General features: G+C 54.9%; 1 protein-coding gene across 1 annotated transcript in view; it reads left to right on the plus strand.

The window, feature by feature from the left end:
* Positions 1-21,855, plus strand: part of LOC147086396 (potassium/sodium hyperpolarization-activated cyclic nucleotide-gated channel 3-like) — a 30,400-nt gene extending 8,545 nt beyond the window's left edge. Inside the window, exons 4-7 of the mRNA XM_085978468.1 lie at positions 5,256-5,402; positions 10,008-10,248; positions 12,651-12,815; positions 20,153-21,855. Of these exons, the coding sequence (XP_085834594.1) occupies positions 5,256-5,402; positions 10,008-10,248; positions 12,651-12,815; positions 20,153-21,366 (1,767 nt within the window). The 3' untranslated portion in view covers positions 21,367-21,855. The remainder of the gene's footprint in view (positions 1-5,255; positions 5,403-10,007; positions 10,249-12,650; positions 12,816-20,152) is intronic.
* The last annotated feature ends 240 nt before the right edge of the window (positions 21,856-22,095 follow it).

A 22,095-nucleotide genomic window follows, 5' to 3' on the forward strand; every position in this document is an offset into this window, starting at 1 on the left:
ATTGAGGGATAAATATTGGCCCCAGGACACCGAGGAGAACGTCCCCTGCTCAGGCTCAGTTACATGGCCCGGAGACACAGGCCCAGAGACACAGGCCCGGAGTCACAGGCCGGGAGTCACAGGCCGGGAGTCACAGGCCGGGAGTCACAGGCCGGGAGACACAGGCCCGGAGACACAGGCCCCGAGTCACAGGCCCGGAGTCACAGGCCCTGGAGACACAGGCCGGGAGTCACAGGCCGGGAGTCACAGGCCCGGAGACACAGGCCGGGAGTCACAGGCCGGGAGTCACAGGCCGGGAGTCACAGGCCGGGAGACACAGGCCCGGAGTCACAGGCCCGGAGACACATGCCCGGAGTCACAGGCCCGGAGTCACAGGCCCGGAGTCACAGGCCCGGAGACACAGGCCCGGGAGTCACAGGCCCTGGAGTCACAGGCCCTGGAGTCACAGGCCGGGAGTCACAGGCCGGGAGTCACAGGCCGGGAGACACAGGCCCGGAGTCACAGGCCCGGAGTCACAGACCCAGAGACACAGGCCTACAGTCACAGGCCCGGAGACACAGGCCCGGAGTCACAGGCCCGGAGTCACAGGCCCGGAGTCACAGGCCTGGAGACACAGGCCCGGAGTCACAGGCCCGGAGTCACAGGCCCGGAGTCACAGGCCCAGAGACACAGGCCCGGAGTCACAGGCCTACAGTCACAGGCCCGGAGACACAGGCCCGGAGACACAGGCCTACAGTCACAGGCCCGGAGTCACAGGCCCGGAGACACAGGCCCGGAGTCACAGGCCCGGAGTCACAGGCCCGGAGACACCGGCCCGGAGTCACAGGCCCGGAGTCACAGGCCCGGAGTCACAGGCCCGGAGACACAGGCCGGGAGACACAGGCCCGGAGTCACAGGCCCGGAGACACAGGCCCGGAGACACAGGCCCGGAGTCACAGGCCCGGAGTCACAGGCCCTGGAGTCACAGGCCCGGAGTCACAGGCCCGGAGACACAGGCCCGGAGACACAGGCCGGGAGTCACAGGCCCTGGAGTCACAGGCCCGGAGTCACAGGCCCGGAGTCACAGGCCCGGAGTCACAGGCCCTGGAGTCACAGGTCCGGAGTCACAGGCCCGGAGACACAGGCCCGGAGACACAGGCCTCCAGTCACAGGCCCGGAGTCACAGGCCCGGAGTCACAGGCCTATAGTCACAGGCCCGGAGGCACAGGCCCGGAGACACAGGCCTATAGTCACAGGCCCGGAGTCACAGGCCTATAGTCACAGGCCCGGAGGCACAGGCCCGGAGACACAGGCCTACAGACACAGGCCTGGAGTTACTAGCTGGTGACAATCCTTAGCTTCTCTCAGCACACACGAGCTTCGGCCCAAGATCATCACTTGCCTTATGGATACAGTGCTGCATATTTAATGTCCTTTTCAAAAGGAGCCTTTAAATTACAATCAGTGCAAGTGGTGAGAGGATAAATCAGTGGAATAATGACCCAATTATAAACCCTGACTCCTAATATATCTCCATGGGACAGAACCTACACACACTGAGCATCGCTGCGGCGAGCAGGAGAGGGAGAGAAGGAAAGAGGAGAGGGAGAGGGAGAGACTGAGAGGGAGAGAGAGAGAAAGAGGGAGACCGAGAGAGAGAGAGACAGAGAGAGGGAGGGAGAGTGAGCGAAGGGGGAGAGAAACAGAGAGGGAAAGACAGACAGACAGACAGAGAGAGAGAAAGAGGGAGACTGAGAAAGACAGAGAGAGAGAGACAGAGAGAGGGAGGGAGAGTGAGCGAGGGGGGAGAGAAACAGAGAGGGAAAGACAGACAGACAGACAGAGAGAGAAAGAGAGAGACAGAGAGAGGGAGACAGAGAGAGGGAGGGAGAGAGAGGGAGGGAGAGTTGTAATGATATCAGCAAATAGAGATGGTATTTGCCTGTTCGATTATGATGCCTTAATAGCATGATTGCATGTATTGATTGCTTGTGCCTGACCAGCAGAGGGCATGTGACCGAGACAAGCAAGGCAGTTTAGTTTGGTTTCAGTTTCATTCTAGATGCATCACAGCATCGTGTCTCCTGTAAAAGTTGTATAAAGAGTTGAACAGACTTTAGATTAAAAGACATTCTCTTTCATAAATGTCTCATCATTGAACCCACAAAGAAATCAATACATGGTGTCAGAAGTGGCTGAAAGAGATGAAGAGAAAAAATCTGAAGTTAAATCAGCTCTCCACAGATTAGCAAGCCAAAAGAGAACATCGTTACTTACCATTAGAGAATAGCTAACAAAGTGAAAAAATGGAAGGATTACACCCACCGGCGATGCTTCAGTTGACAGGTAATGTGGCTGAAAATTGGAGGAGATTCAAACAACGTTTGGAATTGTATTTAGCGGCAATCGGAGCTGACGAGAAAAGTAATAAAAAGAAATCGTCACTGTTCTTACATGTCGTGGGTGATGAAGCGCTGGAGGTGTATAATAACTTCACATTCGCTGTTGATGGAGACAAAATGAAACTAGATAAAATAATGGAACAGTTTGAGGTCTACTGCATACCTAAACGTAATGTGACGTTTGAGAGGCACAGATTTTTCACGTGTACAGAAAACGGGTGAGACTATTGATCAGTATGTGACTGAACTGAGAAACAGAAGCAAATCGTGTGAATTTGGGGGACTGGCAGACTCGCTGATAAAAGACAGACTGGTGTGCGGTATTCCAGATAATGGTCTAAGGGAAAGACTGCTAAGAGAGCAAGATCTAGACCTGGGAAAAGCCATAGCACTGTGTAGGGCTACAGAGACTGTGAAGTTGCAGGCAAAAGAGCTGTTCAGTGACAGTAGCTGCAACGTGGATGCAGTGAGTAAGAACGGACACAAACCGTTTAACAAAAAGAGCGCCAATGTGAAAAAAGAGGCGTGGCCAGCGAACGAAAATGAAAGGGACAATCGAAAGTCATGTAGTCGATGCGGTACACAGCATCCACCAAGAAAGTGTCCAGCATATGGTAAAACATGCAATAGTTGCAACAAGAACAACCATTATGCCCGTTGCTGTAAGAACCAAGCGCAACAAAGCAAGGTCCATACAGTAGATGAAAGCGACATAGAGGAGTTCTATGTAGATGTTGTGTCTGAAAACAAACAAGAAGAAAGAGACTGGATGTTGACACTAAAAGTGAACGACATACATATTCCATTTAAATTGGATACTGGAGCACAAGTTAATGTGATATCAGAGACTGATTTTAAGAAAATTAGACCCAGACCAAAGATACATGGAATAAAAGTGAAAGTGACAGGATACTCAGGTACTGATATACCAGTGAAAGGAAGATGCATTGTCAAAGTAACACACAAGGACAGAGAGCACACGCTAGCATTAATCGTGGTGCCAAAGGATGTGCAAGCCATACTAGGTTTAAAAGCCTGTGAGAGACTGAACCTGGTAAAGAGAGTCCTCGTTGTGGAAAGCGAAGGAGAGACAGTCTATGATGAACTGAAGGTTGCGTACACACCGGGAAAGCTGATGTATACAGCAGACACGTTGTCCAGAGCTGTTGATCCAGGAGAGCCCGCAAACACAGTGAAAAGACTGATGTACAAGGCAAAAGACAGTGGAACTGACTTCTACCAGAGCATGCTTGTATACCGCACAACGCCGCTCGAGTGTGGTATGTCACCAGCCCAACTCCTTATGGGACGTCGGCTAAGGTCAAACCTACCCATCCCGGAGAACCTCCTGAAAACAAAAGAGGGGGAGAAAGTGAGGAAGTTCAAAGAGCAACAGAAAGAAAAGCAAAAGTACTACTATGACAGAGGAACACAAAACCTACCTGAACTCCACACTGGTGACCAAGTAAGGTTGAAAGACAAAACAAACACATGGACTCAGAAGGGAACTGTCCTGAGTGAAGTTCAACCAAGATCATACACCATTCAGACAGATGAGGGTGCTGTTCTGAGAAGAACTCGTCGAGATCTTCTCATGGGACCAGCCACAGCAGGTCAAGAGACTGATACTGTTGAACAACCTGATCACACAGCTGAGAACCAATCATCTGAGGCAACAACTCAGATTCAAGGACAATCAATCAGAAAATCCTCAAGACACGTGAAGCCTCCTGAGAGACTCATTGAGCAAATTTAAGGACTATTGTTATAGAAGGAAGTAATGTTATCTTATTCTTTCTTCAAGTTCTAGTGTATTTACATATTTCATGTGAACACACAAAGCAAGGTTAAAAAACCTTGATCATGAATGTAAGTTCATTAAGTGTTACAGTTAAAATGCAGATTAATACAAAGAAAACATGTTGTTAGTTAAAAGTAAAATACTTTTGTTTTAAGAAAAGGAGATGTAATGATATCAGCAAATAGAGATGGTATTTGCCTGTTCGATTATGATGCCTTAATAGCATGATTGCTTGTGCCTGACCAGCAGAGGGCATGTGACCGAGAGAAGCAAGGCAGTTAGTTTATTTTCGGTTTCGTTCTAGATGCATCACAGCATCGTGTCTCCTGTAAAAGCTGTATAAAGGAGTTGAACAGACTTTAGATTAAAACTCATTCTCTTTCATAAATGTCTCATCATTGAACCCACAAAGAAATCAATACAAGAGTGAGCGAAGGGAGAGAGAGAGAGGGAAAGACAGACAGAGAGAGAGAGAGAGAGAGAAAGAGGGAGACCGAGAAAGAGAGAGAGAGAGACAGAGAGAGGGAGTGAGAGTGAGCGAAGGGAGAGAGAGAGAGAGAGGGAAAGACAGACAGACAGAGAGAGAGAAAGAGGAGACCGAGAAAGAGAGAGAGAGAGAGGGAGGGAGAGTGAGCGAAGGGGGAGAGAAACAGAGAGGGAAAGACAGAGAGAGAGAGAGAGAGAAATGGAGAGACTGGGTGAGAGGGAGAGAGAGAGAGACAGAGAGAGGGAGGGAGAGTGAGCGAAGGGGGAGAGAAACAGAGAGGGAAAGACAGACAGACAGACAGGGAGAGAAAAATGGAGAGACGGGGTGAGAGGGAGAGAGACAGATAGTGAAGTACCTTATCATGCCAATAAAGCGATTTGAATTGAATTGAATTGAAAGATCGCAGCGAGTGTTTCCCGAGAGTGAGGCTGGCAGGTGGGTTTGGAGAAGGGAGCAGTTGCTTCTGCCACCCACACACAGGGAGAGCGTGGCTCCCCTGGGACGGTGCAGGGCGGTGCGGGGGAGCGGACTCCAGCCCCGGGCCGGCGTGTCACTGACTGACGAGTCTTGCCGTTTGTGATTGCAGTACAAACAAGTGGAACAATACATGTCCTTCCACAAGCTGCCGTCGGAAATGCGGCAGCGGATTCACGAGTACTACGAGCACCGCTACCAGGGCAAGATGTTCGATGAGGAGAATATTCTGGAAGAACTCAGTGTGCCCCTGAGAGAGGTGAGTGATCACAGGAGAGCTTACCGAGGAAGTCCTGGTAAATCCCCGGCACCCTGTCAGTAAATCCCCGGCACCCTGTCAGTAAACCCCCGGGACCCTGTCAGTAAATCCCCGGGACCCCGTCAGTAAACCCCCGGGACCCTGTCAGTAAATCCCCGGGACCCCGTCAGTAAATCCCCGGGACCCCGTCAGTAAATCCCCGGGACCCTGTCGGTAAATCCCCGGGACCCTGTCGGTAAATCCCCGGGATCCTGTCAGTAAATCCCCGGGACCCTGTCAGTAAATCCCCGGGACTGTCAGTAAAATCCCCGGGACCCTATCAGTAAATCCCCGGGACTGTCAGTAAATCCCCGGGACCCTGTCAGTAAATCCCCAGGACTGTCAGTAAATCCCCGGGACCCTGTCAGTAAATCCCCGGGACTCTGTCAGTAAATCCCCGGGACCCTGTCAGTAAATCCCCGGGACTGTCAGTAAATCCCCGGGACCCTGTCAGTAAATCCCCGGGACCCTGTCAGTAAATCCCCGGGACCCTGTCAGTAAATCCCCGGGACTGTCAGTAAATCCCCGGGACCCTGTCAGTAAATCCCCGGGACCCTGTCAGTAAATCCCCGGGACTGTCAGTAAATCCCCGGGACCCTGTCAGTAAATCCCCGGGACCCTGTCAGTAAATCCCCGGGACCCTGTCAGTAAATCCCCGGGACTGTCAGTAAATCCCCGGGACTGTCAGTAAATCCCCGGGACTGTCAGTAAATCCCCGGGACCCTGTCAGTAAATCCCCGGGACCCTGTCAGTAAATCCCCGGGACTGTCAGTAAATCCCCGGGACCCTGTCAGTAAATCCCTGGGACCCTGTCAGTAAATCCCCGGGACTGTCAGTAAATCCCCGGGACCCTGTCAGTAAATCCCCGGGACTGTCAGTAAATCCCCGGGACTGTCAGTAAAATCCCCGGGACCGTCAGTAAATCCCCGGGACTGTCAGTAAATCCCCGGGACCCTGTCAGTAAATCCCCAGGACTGTCAGTAAATCCCCGGGACCCTGTCAGTAAATCCCCGGGACTGTCAGTAAATCCCCGGAACCCTGTCAGTAAATCCCCGGGACCGTCAGTAAATCCCCGGGACCCTGTCAGTAAATCCCCGGGACCCTGTCAGTAAATCCCCGGGACCCTGTCAGTAAATCCCCGGGACCCTGTCAGTAAATCCCCGGGACCCTGTCAGTAAATCCCCGGGACCCAGTCAGTAAATCCCCGGGACCCTGTCAGTAAATCCCCGGGACCCTGTCAGTAAATCCCCGGGACTGTCAGTAAATCCCCGGGACTGTCAGTAAATCCCCGGGACTGTCAGTAAATCCCCGGGACTGTCAGTAAATCCCCGGGACCCTGTCAGTAAATCCCCGGGACTGTCAGTAAATCCCCGGGACCCTGTCAGTAAATCCCCGGGACTGTCAGTAAATCCCCGGGACCCTGTCAGTAAATCCCCGGGACTGTCAGTAAATCCCCGGGACCCTGTCAGTAAATCCCCGGGACCCTGTCAGTAAATCCCCGGGACTGTCAGTAAATCCCCGGCACCCTGTCAGTAAATCCCCGGGACCTGTCAGTAAATCCCCGGGACTGTCAGTAAATCCCCGGGACCCTGTCAGTAAATCCCCGGGACTGTCAGTAAATCCCCGGGACTGTCAGTAAATCCCCGGGACCCTGTCAGTGAATCCCCGGGACCCTGTCAGTAAATCCCCGGGACTGTCAGTAAATCCCCGGGACTGTCAGTAAATCCCCGGGACCCTGTCAGTAAATCCCCGGGACTGTCAGTAAATCCCCGGGACCCCGTCAGTAAATCCCCGGGACTGTCAGTAAATCCCCGGGACCCTGTCAGTAAATCCCCGGGACCCTGTCAGTAAATCCCCGGGATTGTCAGTAAATCCCCGGGACCCTGTCAGTAAATCCCCAGGACCCTGTCATTAAATCCCCGGGACTGTCAGTAAATCCCCGGGACCCTGTCAGTAAATCCCCGGGACTGTCAGTAAATCCCCGGGACTGTCAGTAAATCCCCGGGACCCTGTCAGTAAATCCCCAGGACCCTGTCAGTGAGCTGGAATGTGTTTCACACTGGCCGGCATTTATTGCCCATCCCTAGTTGCCCCTTGAGAAGGTGGTGGTGAGCCGCCTTCTTGAACCGCTGCAGTCCGTGTGGTGAAGGTGCTCCCACAGTGCTGTTAGGGGGGGAGTTCCAGGATTTTGACCCAGCGACGATGAAGGATCAGCGATATATTTCCAAGTCAGGATAGTGTGTGACTTGGAGGGGAACTTGGAGGTGGCGGTGTTCCCGGGCGCCTGCTGCCCTTGTCCTTCTAGGTGGCAGAGGTGGCGGGTTTGGGAGGTGCTGCCGAAGAAGCCTTGGCGAGTTGCTGCAGTGCATCTTGTAGATGGTCCACACTGCAGCCACGGTGCGCCGGTGGTGGAGGGAGTGGGTGTTTATGGCGTTGGATGGGAATGGGTGTTTATGGTGGATGGCAGTGGGTGTTTATAGTAGATGGCAGTGGATGTTTATGGTGGGGGATGGGAGTGGGTGTTTATGGAAACATAGAAACAGAGGATAGGAGCATGAGTCGGCCATTCGGCCCCTCGAGCCTGCTCCGCCACTCAATGAGATCATGGCTGATCATCCAAATTCAGTACCCGGTCCCTGCCTTCTCCCCATATCCCTTGATCCCTTTAGCCTTAAGAAATATATCCAACTCCTTCTTGAATATATTTAATGAATTGGCCTCAACTGCCTTCCTTAGACTGTGACCCCTGGTTCTGGACTCCCCCGCCATCGGGAACATCCTTCCTGCATCTAGTCTGTCCAGTCCTGTTAGAATTTTATAAGTTTCAATGAGATCCCCTCTCATTCTTCTAAACTCCAGCGAGTATAAGCCCAATCGACCCAATCTCTCCTCATACGTCATTCCTGCCATCACAGGTATCAGTCTGGTGAATCTTCGCTGAAATCCTTCCATGGCAAGAACATCCTTCCTCAGATAAGGCGACCAAAACTGCACACAATACTCAAGGTGCGGTCTCACCAAGGCCCTGTACAACTGCAGCAAGACATCCTTGTTCCTGTACTCGAATCCTCTCGCTACGAAGGTCAACATACCATTTGCCTTCTTAACCGCCTGCTGCACCTGCATGCTTACCTTCAACGACTGGTGCACAAGGACACCCAGGTCTCGTTGCACTTCCCCTTCTCCCAATCTATTGCCATTCAGATAATAATCTGCCTTCCTGTTTTTGACACCAAAGTGGATAACCTCGCATTTATCCACATTATACTGCATCTGCCATGCTTCTGCCCAATCACCCAACCTGCCCAAATCATACTGGAGTTTCTCGACATCCTCCTCACAGCACACACGCCCACCCAGCTTTGTGTCTGCAAACTTGGAGATATTACATCTAGTTCCCTCGTCCAGATCATTAATATATATTGTGAATAGCTGGGGTCCAAGGACCGATCCCTGCGGTACCCCACTAGTCACTGCCTGCCACTCGGAAAAAGAGCCGTTTATTCCAACTCTTTGCTTTCTGTCTGCCAACCAGTTCTCTATCCAAGTCAATACCTTGCCCCCAATCCCATGTGCCTCAACTTTACACGCTAATCTCTTATGCGGGACCTAATCGAAAGCCTTCTGAAAGTCCAAACACACCACATCCACTGGTTCTCCGTTATCTATTTTACCAGTTACATCCTCAAAAAATTCCAGTAGATTAGTCAAGCACGATTTACCTTTTGTAAATCCATGTTGAGTTTGTCTGATCCTGTCACTGTTTTCCAAGTGCTCTCTGCTATTACATCTTTTATAATAGACTCGAGCATTTTCCCCACTACCGATGTCAGGCTTACTGGTCTGTAATTCCCCGTTTTCTCTCTACCACCTTTTTTGAATAGTGGGGTAACATTAGCTACCCGCCAATCCATGGGTACTGTTCCAGAGTCTATCGAATTTTGGAAGATGATCAGCAATGCATCTGCTATCTCTAGGGCCACTTCCTTAAGTACCCTGGGATGTAGATTATCAGGCCCTGGGGATTTATCGGCCTTCAATCCCATCAATTTCCCTAACACCATTTCCCTACAAATACTGATTTCTATTATGGTGGGGGATGGGACTGGGTGTTTATGGGGGATGGGAGTGGGGGTTTATGGGGGATGGGAGTGGGTGTTTATGGTGGGGGATGGGAATGGGTGTTTATGGTGGGGGATGGGAATGGGTGTTTATGGGGGATGGGAGTGGGTGTTTACGGTGGGGGATGGGAATGGGTGTTTATGGGGGATGGGAGTGGGTGTTTATGGTGGGGGATGGGAATGGGTGTTTATGGGGGATGGGAGTGGGTGTTTATGGTGGGGGATGGGAATGGGTGTTTATGGGGGATGGGAGTGGGTGTTTATGGTGGGGGATGGGAATGGGTGTTTATGGGGGATGGGAGTGGGTGTTTATGGTGGGGGATGGGAATGGGTGTTTATGGGGGATGGGAGTGGGTGTTTATGGTGGGGGATGGGAATGGGTGTTTATGGGGGATGGGAGTGGGTGTTTATGGTTAACCTTTAACCCGCTTGTGCCGCCCTCCAGGAGATCGTTAACTTTAACTGCCGGAGCCTGGTGGCCACGATGCCATTATTCGCCAACGCCGACCCTAACTTTGTGACCGCCATGCTCACCAAGCTGCGCTTCGAGGTGTTCCAGCCCGCAGACTACATCGTGCGCGAGGGCACAGTGGGCAAGAAGATGTACTTCATCCAGCACGGCGTCGTCAGCATCCTCACCAAAGGCAGCAAGGAGACGAAGCTGTCCGATGGCTCGTACTTTGGAGGTAACGCAGTCCCGCCGCGTCGCTCGTCCACCTCACGCCTCTCACCCCCTCCCCTGCCGCTTTCAACTCACAACTGTGGGCCCTCGGGTCTACTGAAGGAAAGCTTCACTCTCAAGAGGGCCGAGAGACGTGGTACTGTCCGAGTGAGATTTAAAAGGGCAGCAGATTAGATCAGAGATTTAACTGGGGTTGGAGCAAGGATTTAAAGTAATGATGCAGTTTTGTTTTTATTTGTAATCTACTCAGTGCAGAGAGAGAGAGAGAGAGCGAGAGAGAGACAGAGAGAGAGAGACAGAGAGAGACAGAGAGAGAGAGAGAGAGAGACAGAGAGAGAGAGAGAGAGAGACAGAGAGACAGAGAGAGAGAGAGAGAGACAGAGAGAGAGAGACAGAGGGAGAGACAGGGAGAGAGAGACAGGGAGAGAGAGACAGAGAGAGAGAGAGGGAGAGGGAGTCATTTAGCAATGGTTCAGTGAGTAACTCACCTCCCGGTTTGATACTGAGAACATACCAGGAAGGTCGTAGGTTCCACCCCAGTCCCTGCTCTTAACTGACTGGGACTGAAGCTGAAATTGTCCCCAGTGACCCCTGGGTTAGAGAGAGGGGAAATCAGTCAGGGTTCCTGCTCCTGATCACTGTCCAGTGACTGCTGGGTTAGAGAGAGGGGAAATCAGCCAGGGTTCCTGCTCCTGATCACTGTCCAGTGACCCCTAGGTTCAAGAGAGGGGGAAATCGGCCAGGGTTCCTGCTCCTGATCACTGCCCAGTGACCCCTGGGTTAGAGAGAGGGGAAATCAGCCAGGGTTCCTGCTCCTGATCACTGTCCAGTGACCCCTGGGTTAGAGAGAGGAGAAATCAGCCAGGGTTCCTGCTCCTGATCACTGTCCAGTGAACCCTGGGTTAGAGAGGGGAAATCAGCCAGGGTTCCTGCTCCTGATCACTGTCCAGTGAACCCTGGGTTAGAGAGGGGAAATCAGCCAGGGTTCCTGCTCCTGATCACTGTCCACTGACCCCTGGGTTAGAGAGAGGGGAAATCAGCCGGGGTTCCTGCTCCTGATCACTGCCCAGTGACCCCTGGGTTACTGAGAGGGGAAATCAGCCAGGGTTCCTGCTCCTGATCACTGTCCAGTGACTCCTGGGTTAGAGAGAGAGGGGAAATCAGCCAGGGTTCCTGCTCCTGATCACTGTCCAGTGACCCCTGGGTTAGAGAGAGGGGAAATCAGCCAGGGTTCCTGCTGATCACTGTCCAGTGACCCCTGGGATAGAGAGAGGGGAAATCAGTCAGGGTTCCTGCTGATCACTGTCCAGTGACCCCTGGGTTAGAGAGAGGGGAAATCAGCCAGGGTTCCTGCTCCTGATCACTGTCCAGTGACTCCTGGGTTAGAGAGAGGGGAAATCAGCCAGGGTTCCTGCTGATCACTGTCCAGTGACCCCTGGGATAGAGAGAGGGGAAATCAGTCAGGGTTCCTGCTGATCACTGTCCAGTGACCCCTGGGTTAGAGAGAGGGGAAATCAGCGAGGGTTCCTGCTCCTGATCACTGTCCAGTGAACCCTGGGTTAGAGAGAGAGGGGAAATCAGCCAGGGTTCCTGCTCCTGATCACTGTCCAGTGACCCCTGGGTTAGAGAGAGGGGAAATCAGCCAGGGTTCCTGCTCCTGATCACTGCCCAGTGACCCCTGGGTTAGAGAGAGGGGAAATCAGCCAGGGTTCCTGCTCCTGATCACTGCCCAGTGATCCCTGGGTTAGAGAGAGGGGCAATCAGCCAGGGTTCCTGCTCCTGATCACTGCCCAGTGACCCCTGGGTTAGAGAGAGGGGAAATCAACCAGGGTTCCTGCTCCTGATCACTGCCCAGTGACCCCTGGGTTAGAGAGAGGGGAAATCAGCCAGGGTTCCTGCTCCTGATCACTGTCCAGTGACCCCTGGGTTAGAGAGAGGGGAAATCAGCCAGGGTTCCTGCTCCTGATCACTGCCCAGTGACCCCTGGGTTAGAGAGAGGGGAAATCAGCCAGGGTTCCTGCTCCTGATCACTGTCCAGTGACCCCTGGGTTAGAGAGAGGGGAAATCAGCCAGGGTTCCTGCTCATGATCACTGTCCAGTGACCCCTGGGTTAGAGAGAGGGGAAATCAGCCAGGGTTCCTGCTCCTGATCACTGCCCAGTGACCCCTGGGTTAGAGAGAGGGGAAATCAGCCAGGGTTCCTGCTCCTGATCAGTGCCCAGTGACCCCTCGGGAAGAAGCGGGGGGCTAGAGACTGGGGGAAAGTTCCTATATCACGACAGTGACGACACTCCGAGAGTCCTTCATTGGCTGTGAAGCGCTTTGGGAGGTCCTGAGATGGGGAAAGGCGCGGGAGAAATGGGAACTCTTTGCTGAAATGTCGCTCTTCTTCCCCCTCCCCCACCAGAGATCTGCCTGTTGACCCACGGGAGGAGGACAGCGAGCGTCCGCGCGGACACCTACTGCCGGCTCTACTCGCTGTCTGTCGATCACTTTAATGAAGTGCTGGAGGAGTACCCCATGATGCGGCGAGCCTTCGAGACCGTGGCCATGGACCGACTCAATAGGATAGGTAGGTGCTGAGGAAGCCCGCTTTGAGAGTGCGGCCCCAGAGACCACCCCCTCGGTTACTCGCCGTCCGCGGTACAGCTGGTCAGGGGAGAGGTGGGCTCGCTGTCGGACCACCCCCCGCCCCCCCACTTCTGCCAGAGATATGGAAGGGTCGGGCAGAGGGCACAGGGAGCACGGTGGCATAGTGGTTAGCACTGTTGCCTCACAGCGCCAGGGACCCTGGTTCGAATCCGGCCTCGGGCGACTGTCTGTGTGGAGTTTGCACATTCTCCCCGTGTTTGCGTGGGTTTCCTCCGGGTGCTCCGGTTTCCTCCCACAGTCCAAAGATGTGCAGGTTAGGTTGATTGGCTATGATAAATTGACCCTTAGTGTTAGGGGGATTAAATACGTGGGGTTACGGGGATAGGGTGGGATATGTGTTGGTGTAGGGGTTACGGGGATCGGGTGGGATATGTGTCGGTGCAGGCTCGATGGGCCGAAATGGCCTCTATCTGCACTGTGGGGTTTCTGTGATTTCTGTGAATCAGGCAAAGCCATGCTCGTTCACCACACTCTCACACCGCAACACGGCGGGAAATTCACCGCCATCACTCCCCTGATCTCTTTAGGTCAATTGTGACGAGGACAGATTGGATAGGCTGGTGTTGTCCTTTTTTAAAATTCGTTCATGGGATGTGGGCGTCGCTGGCAAAGCCGGCATTTATTGGCCATGAAGGTGGTGGTGGTGAGCCGCCTTCTTGAACCGCTGCAGTCCCGTGTGGTGAAGGTGCTCCCATAGTGCTGTTAGGGAGGGAGTTCCAGGATTTTGACCCAGCGACGATGAAGGAACGGCCGCTATATTTCCAAGTCAGGATGGTGTGTGTGACTTGGAGGGGAACTTGGAGGTGGTGGTGTTCCCATGCGCCTGCTGCCCTTGTCCTTCTAGGTGGAAGAGGTCGCGGGTTTGGGAGGTGCTGCCGAAAAAGCCTTGGCGAGTTGCTGCAGTGCATCTTGTAGATGGTGCACACTGCAGCCACGGTGCGCCGGTGGTGGAGGGAGTGAATGTTTAAGGTGGTGGATGGGGTACCGATCAAGCGGGCTGCTTTGTCCTGCTTTGGAACAGAGGAGGCTGAGGGGAGATTTAACTGAGGTGTATAAAACTATGAGGGGCCTCGATAGAGTGGACAGGAAGGACCTATTTCCCTTAACAGAGAGGTCAATAACCAGGGGACATAGATTGAAAGTAATTGGTCGAAGGATTAGAGGGGAGTTGAGGTGAACTTTTCTCACCCAGAGGGTGGTGGGGGTCTGGAACTCACTGCCTGAAAGGGTGGTCGAGGCAGAAACCCTCATCACATTTAAAAAGTACTTGGATGTGCGCTTGAAGCGCCGTAACCTGCAGGGCTACGGACCGAGAGCTGGAAAGTGGGATTAGGCTGGGATCGCTCTTTGTCGGCCGGCACGGACACGAGGGGCCGAATGGCCTCCTTCTGTGCCGTGAATTTCTATGATTCTAAATTTCGTCTTCACATATTTCAATTTCTCTCTTATTCTGTGGGTTGACTGCCCTTAAAGTAACAGTCCCAACCTATGCCATTTATCACTTTTTTCAGCCCAGTGAGGTCCCCTTAACCTTCTCTACACAGTGGAGTTGAGATTCAAGGCCCCGCTCGCCATTCTTCCCCCTCACACTTGCGATCAGCCTTGTTGCTCTTCTCGCCGATCCCTTTAACGAACATCAGGAACAGGAGGAGGCCCATTCAGCCCCTCGAGCCTGTTACACAGGAACAGGAGGAGGCCCATTCAGCCCCTCAAGCCTGTTACACAGGAACAGGAGGAGGCCCATTCAGCCCCTCAAGCCTGTTACACAGGAACAGGAGGAGGCCATTCAGCCACTCGAGCCTGTTACACAGGAACAGGAGGAGGCCCATTCAACCCCTCGAGCCTGTTACACAGGAACAGGAGGAGGCCATTCAGCCACTCGAGCCTGTTACACAGGAACAGGAGGAGGCCCATTCAGCCCCTCGAGCCTGTTACACAGGAACAGGAGGAGGCCCATTCAGCCCCCTCGAGCCTGTTACACAGGAACAGGAGGAGGCCCATTCAGGCCCTCGAGCCTGTTGCACAGGAACAGGAGGAGGCCCATTCAGCCCCTCGAGCCTGTTACACAGGAACAGGAGGAGGCCCATTCAGCCCCCTCGAGCCTGTTACACAGGAACAGGAGGAGGCCCATTCAGCCCCTCGAGCCTGTTACACAGGAACAGGAGGAGGCCCATTCAGTCCCTCGAGCCTGTTGCACAGGAACAGGAGGAGGCCCATTCAGCCCCTCGAGCCTGTTACATAGGAACAGGAGGAGGCCCATTCAGCCCCTCGAGCCTGTTACACAGGAACAGGAGGAGGCCCGTTCAGCCCCTTGAGCCTGTTACACAGGAACAGGAGGAGGCCATTCAGCCCCTCGAGCCTGTTACACAGGAACAGGAGGAGGCCCATTCAGCCCCTCGAGCCTGTTACACAGGAACAGGAGGAGGCCCATTCAGCCCCTCGAGCCTGATACACAGGAACAGGAGGAGGCCCATTCAGCTCCCTGAGCCTGTTACACAGGAACAGGAGGAGGCCCATTCAGCCCCCTCGAGCCTGTTACACAGGAACAGGAGGAGGCCCATTCAGCCCCTCGAGCCTGTTACACAAGAACAGGAGGAGGCCCATTCAGCCCCTCGAGCCTGATACACAGGAACAGGAGGAGGCCCATTCAGCCCCTCGAGCCTGTTACACAGGAACAGGAGGAGGCCCATTCAGCCCCTCGAGCCTGATACACAGGAACAGGAGGAGGCCCATTCAGCTCCCTGAGCCTGTTACACAGGAACAGGAGGAGGCCCATTCAGCCCCTCGAGCCTGTTACACAGGAACAGGAGGAGGCCCATTCAGCCCCTCGAGCCTGTTACACAGGAACAGGAGGAGGCCCATTCAGCCCCTCGAGCCTGTTACACAGGAACAGGAGGAGGCCCATTCAGCCCCTCGAGCCTGTTACACAGGAACAGGAGGAGGCCCATTCAGCCCCTCAAGCCTGTTACACAGGAACAGGAGGAGGCCCATTCAGCCCCTCAAGCCTGTTACACAGGAACAGGAGGAGGCCATTCAGCCACTCGAGCCTGTTACACAGGAACAGGAGGAGGCCCATTCAACCCCTCGAGCCTGTTACACAGGAACAGGAGGAGGCCATTCAGCCACTCGAGCCTGTTACACAGGAACAGGAGGAGGCCCATTCAGCCCCTCGAGCCTGTTACACAGGAACAGGAGGAGGCCCATTCAGCCCGCTCGAGCCTGTTACACAGGAACAGGAGGAGGCCCATTCAGCCCCTCGAGCCTGTTGCACAGGAACAGGAGGAGGCCCATTCAGCCCCTCGAGCCTGTTACACAGGAACAGGAGGAGGCCCATTCAGCCCCCTCGAGCCTGTTACACAGGAACAGGAGGAGGCCCATTCAGCCCCTCGAGCCTGTTACACAGGAACAGGAGGAGGCCCATTCAGTCCCTCGAGCCTGTTGCACAGGAACAGGAGGAGGCCCATTCAGCCCCTCGAGCCTGTTACATAGGAACAGGAGGAGGCCCATTCAGCCCCTCGAGCCTGTTACACAGGAACAGGAGGAGGCCCGTTCAGCCCCTTGAGCCTGTTACACAGGAACAGGAGGAGGCCATTCAGCCCCTCGAGCCTGTTACACAGGAACAGGAGGAGGCCCATTCAGCCCCTCGAGCCTGTTACACAGGAACAGGAGGAGGCCCATTCAGCCCCTCGAGCCTGATACACAGGAACAGGAGGAGGCCCATTCAGCTCCCTGAGCCTGTTACACAGGAACAGGAGGAGGCCCATTCAGCCCCCTCGAGCCTGTTACACAGGAACAGGAGGAGGCCCATTCAGCCCCTCGAGCCTGTTACACAAGAACAGGAGGAGGCCCATTCAGCCCCTCGAGCCTGATACACAGGAACAGGAGGAGGCCCATTCAGCCCCTCGAGCCTGTTACACAGGAACAGGAGGAGGCCCATTCAGCCCCTCGAGCCTGATACACAGGAACAGGAGGAGGCCCATTCAGCTCCCTGAGCCTGTTACACAGGAACAGGAGGAGGCCCATTCAGCCCCTCGAGCCTGTTACACAGGAACAGGAGGAGGCCCATTCAGCCCCTCGAGCCTGTTACACAGGAACAGGAGGAGGCCCATTCAGCCCCTCGAGCCTGTTACACAGGAACAGGAGGAGGCCCATTCAGCCCCTCGAGCCTGTTACACAGGAACAGGAGGAGGCCCATTCAGCCCCTCGAGCCTGTTACACAGGAACAGGAGGAGGCCCATTCACCCCCTCGAGCCTGTTACACAGGAACAGGAGGAGGCCCATCCAGCCCCTCGAGCCTGTTACACAGGAACAGGAGGAGGCCCATTCAGCCCCCTCGAGCCTGTTACACAGGAACAGGAGGAGGCCATTCAGCCCCTCGAGCCTGTTACACAGGAACAGGAGGAGGCCCATTCAGCCCCTCGAGCCTGTTACACAGGAACAGGCCCATTCAGCCCCTCGAGCCTGTTACGCAGGAACAGGAGGAGGCCCATTCAGTCCCTCGAGCCTGTTACACAGGAACAGGAGGAGGTCCATCCAACCCCTCGAGCCTGTTACACAGGTGGAGGCCGTTCAGTCCCTCGAGCCTGTTACACAGGAACAGGAGGAGGCCCATCCAGCCCCTCTAGCCTGTTACACAGGAACAGGAGGAGGCCCATTCAGCTCCTCGAGCCTGTTACACAGGAGCAGGAGGAGGCCATTCAGCCCCTCGAGCCTGTTACACAGGAACAGGAGGAGGCCCATCCAGCCCCTCGAGCCTGTTACACAGGAACAGGAGGCCATTCAGCCCTCCGAGCCTGTTACACAGGAACAGGAGGAGGCCATTCAGCCCCTCGAGCCTGTTACTCAGGAACAGGAGGAGGCCCATTCAGCCCCTCGAGCCTTTTACACAGGAACAGGAGGTGGCCCATTCAGCCCCTCAAGCCTGTTACACAGGAACAGGAGGAGGCCCATTCAGCCCCCTCGAGCCTGTTACACAGGAACAGGAGGAGGCCCATTCAGCCCCTCAAGCCTGTTACACAGGAACAGGAGGAGGCCCATTCAGCCCCTCGAGCCTGTTACACAGGAACAGGAGGAGGCCCATCCAGCCCCTCGAGCCTGTTACACAGGAACAGGAGGCCATTCAGCCCCTCGAGCCTGTTGCACAGGAACAGGAGGAGGCCCATTCAGGCCCTCGAGCCTGTTACACAGGAACAGGAGGAGGCCATTCAGCCCTCCGAGCCTGCTACACAGGAACAGGAGGAGGCCATTCAGCCCTCCGAGCCTGTTACACAGGAGCAGGAGGAGGCCATTCAGCCCTCCGAGCCTGTTACACAGGAGCAGGAGGAGGCCGTTCAGCCCCTCGAGCCTGTTACACAGGAACAGGAGGAGGCCGTTCAGCCCCTCGAGCCTGTTACACAGGAACAGGAGGAGGCCACTCAACCCCTCGAGCTCAGATTGATTGATTGCCCAGACTTTGATAGTGATAGGGCTGCTGTCACTCCCAGGTCCCTTCCCTGAGTCTCCAGGAGTTCATTCCAATCGACTGCAACAGGACATAGAAAGGCTAAGCGAATGGGCAGACAAGTGGCAGATGGAATTTAATACAGAGAAGTGTGAGGTGATGCATTTTGGCAGAAGGAACAGGGAGAGGCAATATACACTTAATGGCACAGTTTTAAAGAGTGTGCAGGGACAGAGGGACCTGGGAGTTAATGTGCATAGGTCCCTGAAGGTGGCAGGACATATTGAGAGAGTGGTTAGCAAAGCATATGGGATCTTGGACTTCATAAATAGAGGTATTGAGTACAAAAGCAGAGAAGTTATGCTGAACCTTTATAAAGCGCTGGTTAGGCCACAACTGGAGTATTGGGTCCAGTTCTGGTCACCACACTTTAGGAAGGATGTGAAGGCCCTTGAGAGGGTGCAGAGGAGATTTACCAGAATGGTTCTGGGGATGGGGGATCTTAGCTACAAGGACAGGTTGGAGAAGCTGGATTTGTTTTCATTAGAGCAAAGGAGGTTGAGGGGTGATTTGATCGAGGTGTACAAGATTATGGCGGGTTTGGATAGGCTAGACGGGGAAAGGCTGTTCCCACTAGTTGATGGTACAAGGACTAGGGGACACAGATTTAAGGTTTTGGGTGAGAGATACAGGGAGGGATGTGAGGGAAATTTTTTTGTGAGTGGTGAGGACCTGGAACTCGCTGCCGACGGAAGTGGTGGAAGCGGAGACACTCAATGTTTTCAAGGGGAGACTGGATAGGCACTTGAGGGAAATAAACTTGCAGGGCTACGGGGATAGAGCGGGGGAATGGGACTGACTGGATCGCTCTACAGAGAGCCGGCATGGCCTCGATGGGCCAAATGTCCTCCTTCTGTGCCGTTGTGACTCTATGGCCGGGATCTTACCCGAAGAGGCGCGTTGGGGGCGGGACTGCTGCCTTTCGGGTTCTAGTCCCGCCCCCAGTGACATCCGATGCACAGATGCTATTTTGCGTCAATTGGCCTTGTTAAGCCCCGCCCTGCGGGCTTGCCGGCCAATTAAGAGAAAGCCGGTGTCAGACGACGTCAGTTGATGCCGGTTTTCTTAAAGGGGCCACCACCATTTCATTTTGACAGATAATTTTTTTAAGTGTTCGACAGCATTGAGGTGCTGCAAACACTGACAATCACTGTACAAAGGTGAGCCCTTGCACCCAGGCTCTCCAGTAACTCTCTCCTTAGGCTAAAACAGACGACAGCTGCAGGTGAGGTTACAGAAGTGATCTGTCAGTGGTAAGAGAGGTTCTCCCAAATGAGGTGGGACTACACAAACACTTCAAAGCTTGTCACGTACAGAAAAACCTAAACACATTAAAAATGACTTTCCCAACATTTCCTTACCTCTGATACTCACCAGTGTCCCATTGGATCCTTCACACCGCTTCTGCAGCTGTCATCTATACACAAACATTACAGTAGACCCACAGCATGCCACACTTACCCTGGCGGGGTTTCCCGACGTCGGGAAGCCCGCAGTAGAAGTGTCAATATTGGGAAAAAGCCTCTTTACTACCTGTTAACAAGCTATAATCCTCTTCCCGCCGCTAGGAGTCGGGTCCCTGCGCAAATCGGGGATCCACCTCCCGGGACGATTGATTGGAGGCGGGTTGGGAGTGAGTTCGGGACCACGCGTTGCCAATCTTTTTGATTTTGCCAGCAGTCCCACCTCCAAACCTGACCCCTCGAATGCCGGCAAAACCGCCCCCTCTGACTCCGTTCCTCGTGCTTTCTCTACAGGGAAGAAGAACTGCCTCCTGCTGCGCAAAGGGACAGACGGTTCCAACTCGGGGTCCCTCAATAACCGAGACAACGAGATCATCCAGCAAATCGTCAAGCACGACAGGGACATGGCCCACAGCATCCAGGAGCATCAGATGATGAGCGTGGCCAAAGACCTCCATCCCAAACCGGTCATCTGGGCACCCCTGGTCCACGCGCCCCTCCAGACCGCAGCCGCTACCACCTCTGTTGCCATCGCGCTGACCCACCAGCACAACCTGCCCACCGCCATCTTCTTGCCCCCTGCCTCCTTGTCCAGCCTGGAGATTGGCCAGCCCAAGCAGATCAGGCGGTCGCACCCGGTCCTCCAGAGCTCCGTGTCCTCGTCTGCCGGCTCCCCCTCCGCCGTCCAGTCCCCGATTCCGACGCCGGTGGCCGGATCACCCCTGGCTCCACAGCAGCCGGGGCCGGAGGGCGGGCAGGGCCGTCAGAGCACGGGGGGCGCGCTGCCCGCGGGCCAGCGGGCTTCAGAGGGAGGCGGGCCGCCGGCGAGCGCAGAGGGCCGCCGGCCGAAAGGAAAGGAGCAACCCGCGCCCCAAACACGAGCAGAAAAGGGGGCCCAGCCCCAAACCTTGCAGTCAAGGACGGCTTCGCGGTCAACCTCGCTCCTCCAGCAGCCTGGCGGGAGCCGCCTGTCGAGCCCAGCGCAAAGCCCGCTGTCCGGGAAGACGTTCCACTACAGCCTGTCCCGGGTGATGGGCTCCCATGGGTCCATCCCAACCCAACAGGTCGCCGACAGCCCCCAGCAGCTGGTGAAACACAAGAGCGCGCAAGGACTGCCCACCGGGCAACTGACGCAAGACGCCAGGCTGCTCTCGGCCTCTCAGCCGGCCTTGCCCAACAAGGCGACGCAGCCAATCAGCCGCAGCCCTGCCCAATACGCCAGGAAGTCCGCCGGCAGCATCACCCAGCTCTCGTCCTCGTCCGTCTCTGGGTTTCTCAGTAAAGCGTCCGGCGGCGTGACGGGCCAGGCCACGTGCGCCCAGAAAATGCCCCCCGGGCCTCTGGTTTCCCCTCCGAGGCCCTCAGCTCCCTCCCCCACCTCCGCCCCCACTCCCTCCGCACAGTCCTCAGCCTCGCAGCCCAAAGACATGCCTCCAGCCAGGAAAAGCTCTGTTGTCTTCAGCCCAGAATTGGAGACGGATAAGCCCAAACTTCCGTCCAACATGTAGAGACGGAAGGAAGTCCCGAAGAGATGGTGCGAGCTGGCCTCCAATTCCTCGTGCACCTTTCTCGTTGGCAGTCGGTTGCTGAGGACCTGGAGGGCCCCACCGAGGCGAGGCCACCCTTCGGCCAACCTCTGCTTCTCGTCAATGTGCCATCGATTCAGTTTAGAGTCACGAGGGACTTGGAGCGTGGCCTCCTCGCCTCTCAACCCTGATCAGATCTGGCGGGGGGGGGGGCATTCCACGGAAGGGGCAACCGTAACTAGGGCTTCGATTAAATCAGGTCTCGGCTTGTGAAGGTGGCCCTCTCCTCAACTTGGCGAACAAAGACGTCTTAAGAAAATGCGTGCGAGGGAGGGCGAGACAAAAAGGAAGGGGGGGAGCGGGGAGAGGAGGAGGGAAAGGAGGAAGGAATGGAGGAAGGGAAGGAAGGGAGGGAGCGGGGAAAGGAGGAAGGAATGGAGGGAGAGAATGGAGAGAGAGAATGGAGGGAGGGAAGGAAGGGAGGGAGGGAGGAGGCAAACGGAGGAAGGGAACAGAGAAAGGGAGGGAGGGAGGAGACACAGGAAGAAAAGGATAAAGGAGTCATAGGTTGAGACAAAAGAAGGGAGCGAGAGAATGAAGAAATGAAGGGGGGGGGAAGGAAGGATGAATGCCCCCAAACCTATAGCAGATGTTCGACAAAACGAGACCGTTTTTGTTACCAAGACAATATGGTGAGGAGCCATCAGGAGG

The sequence above is a fragment of the Somniosus microcephalus genome, unplaced genomic scaffold (genome assembly GCF_052327205.1).
Source record: "Somniosus microcephalus isolate GS21.2 unplaced genomic scaffold, FLI_Smic_1.0 unresolved_chr7, whole genome shotgun sequence".
NCBI lineage: Eukaryota > Metazoa > Chordata > Chondrichthyes > Squaliformes > Somniosidae > Somniosus > Somniosus microcephalus.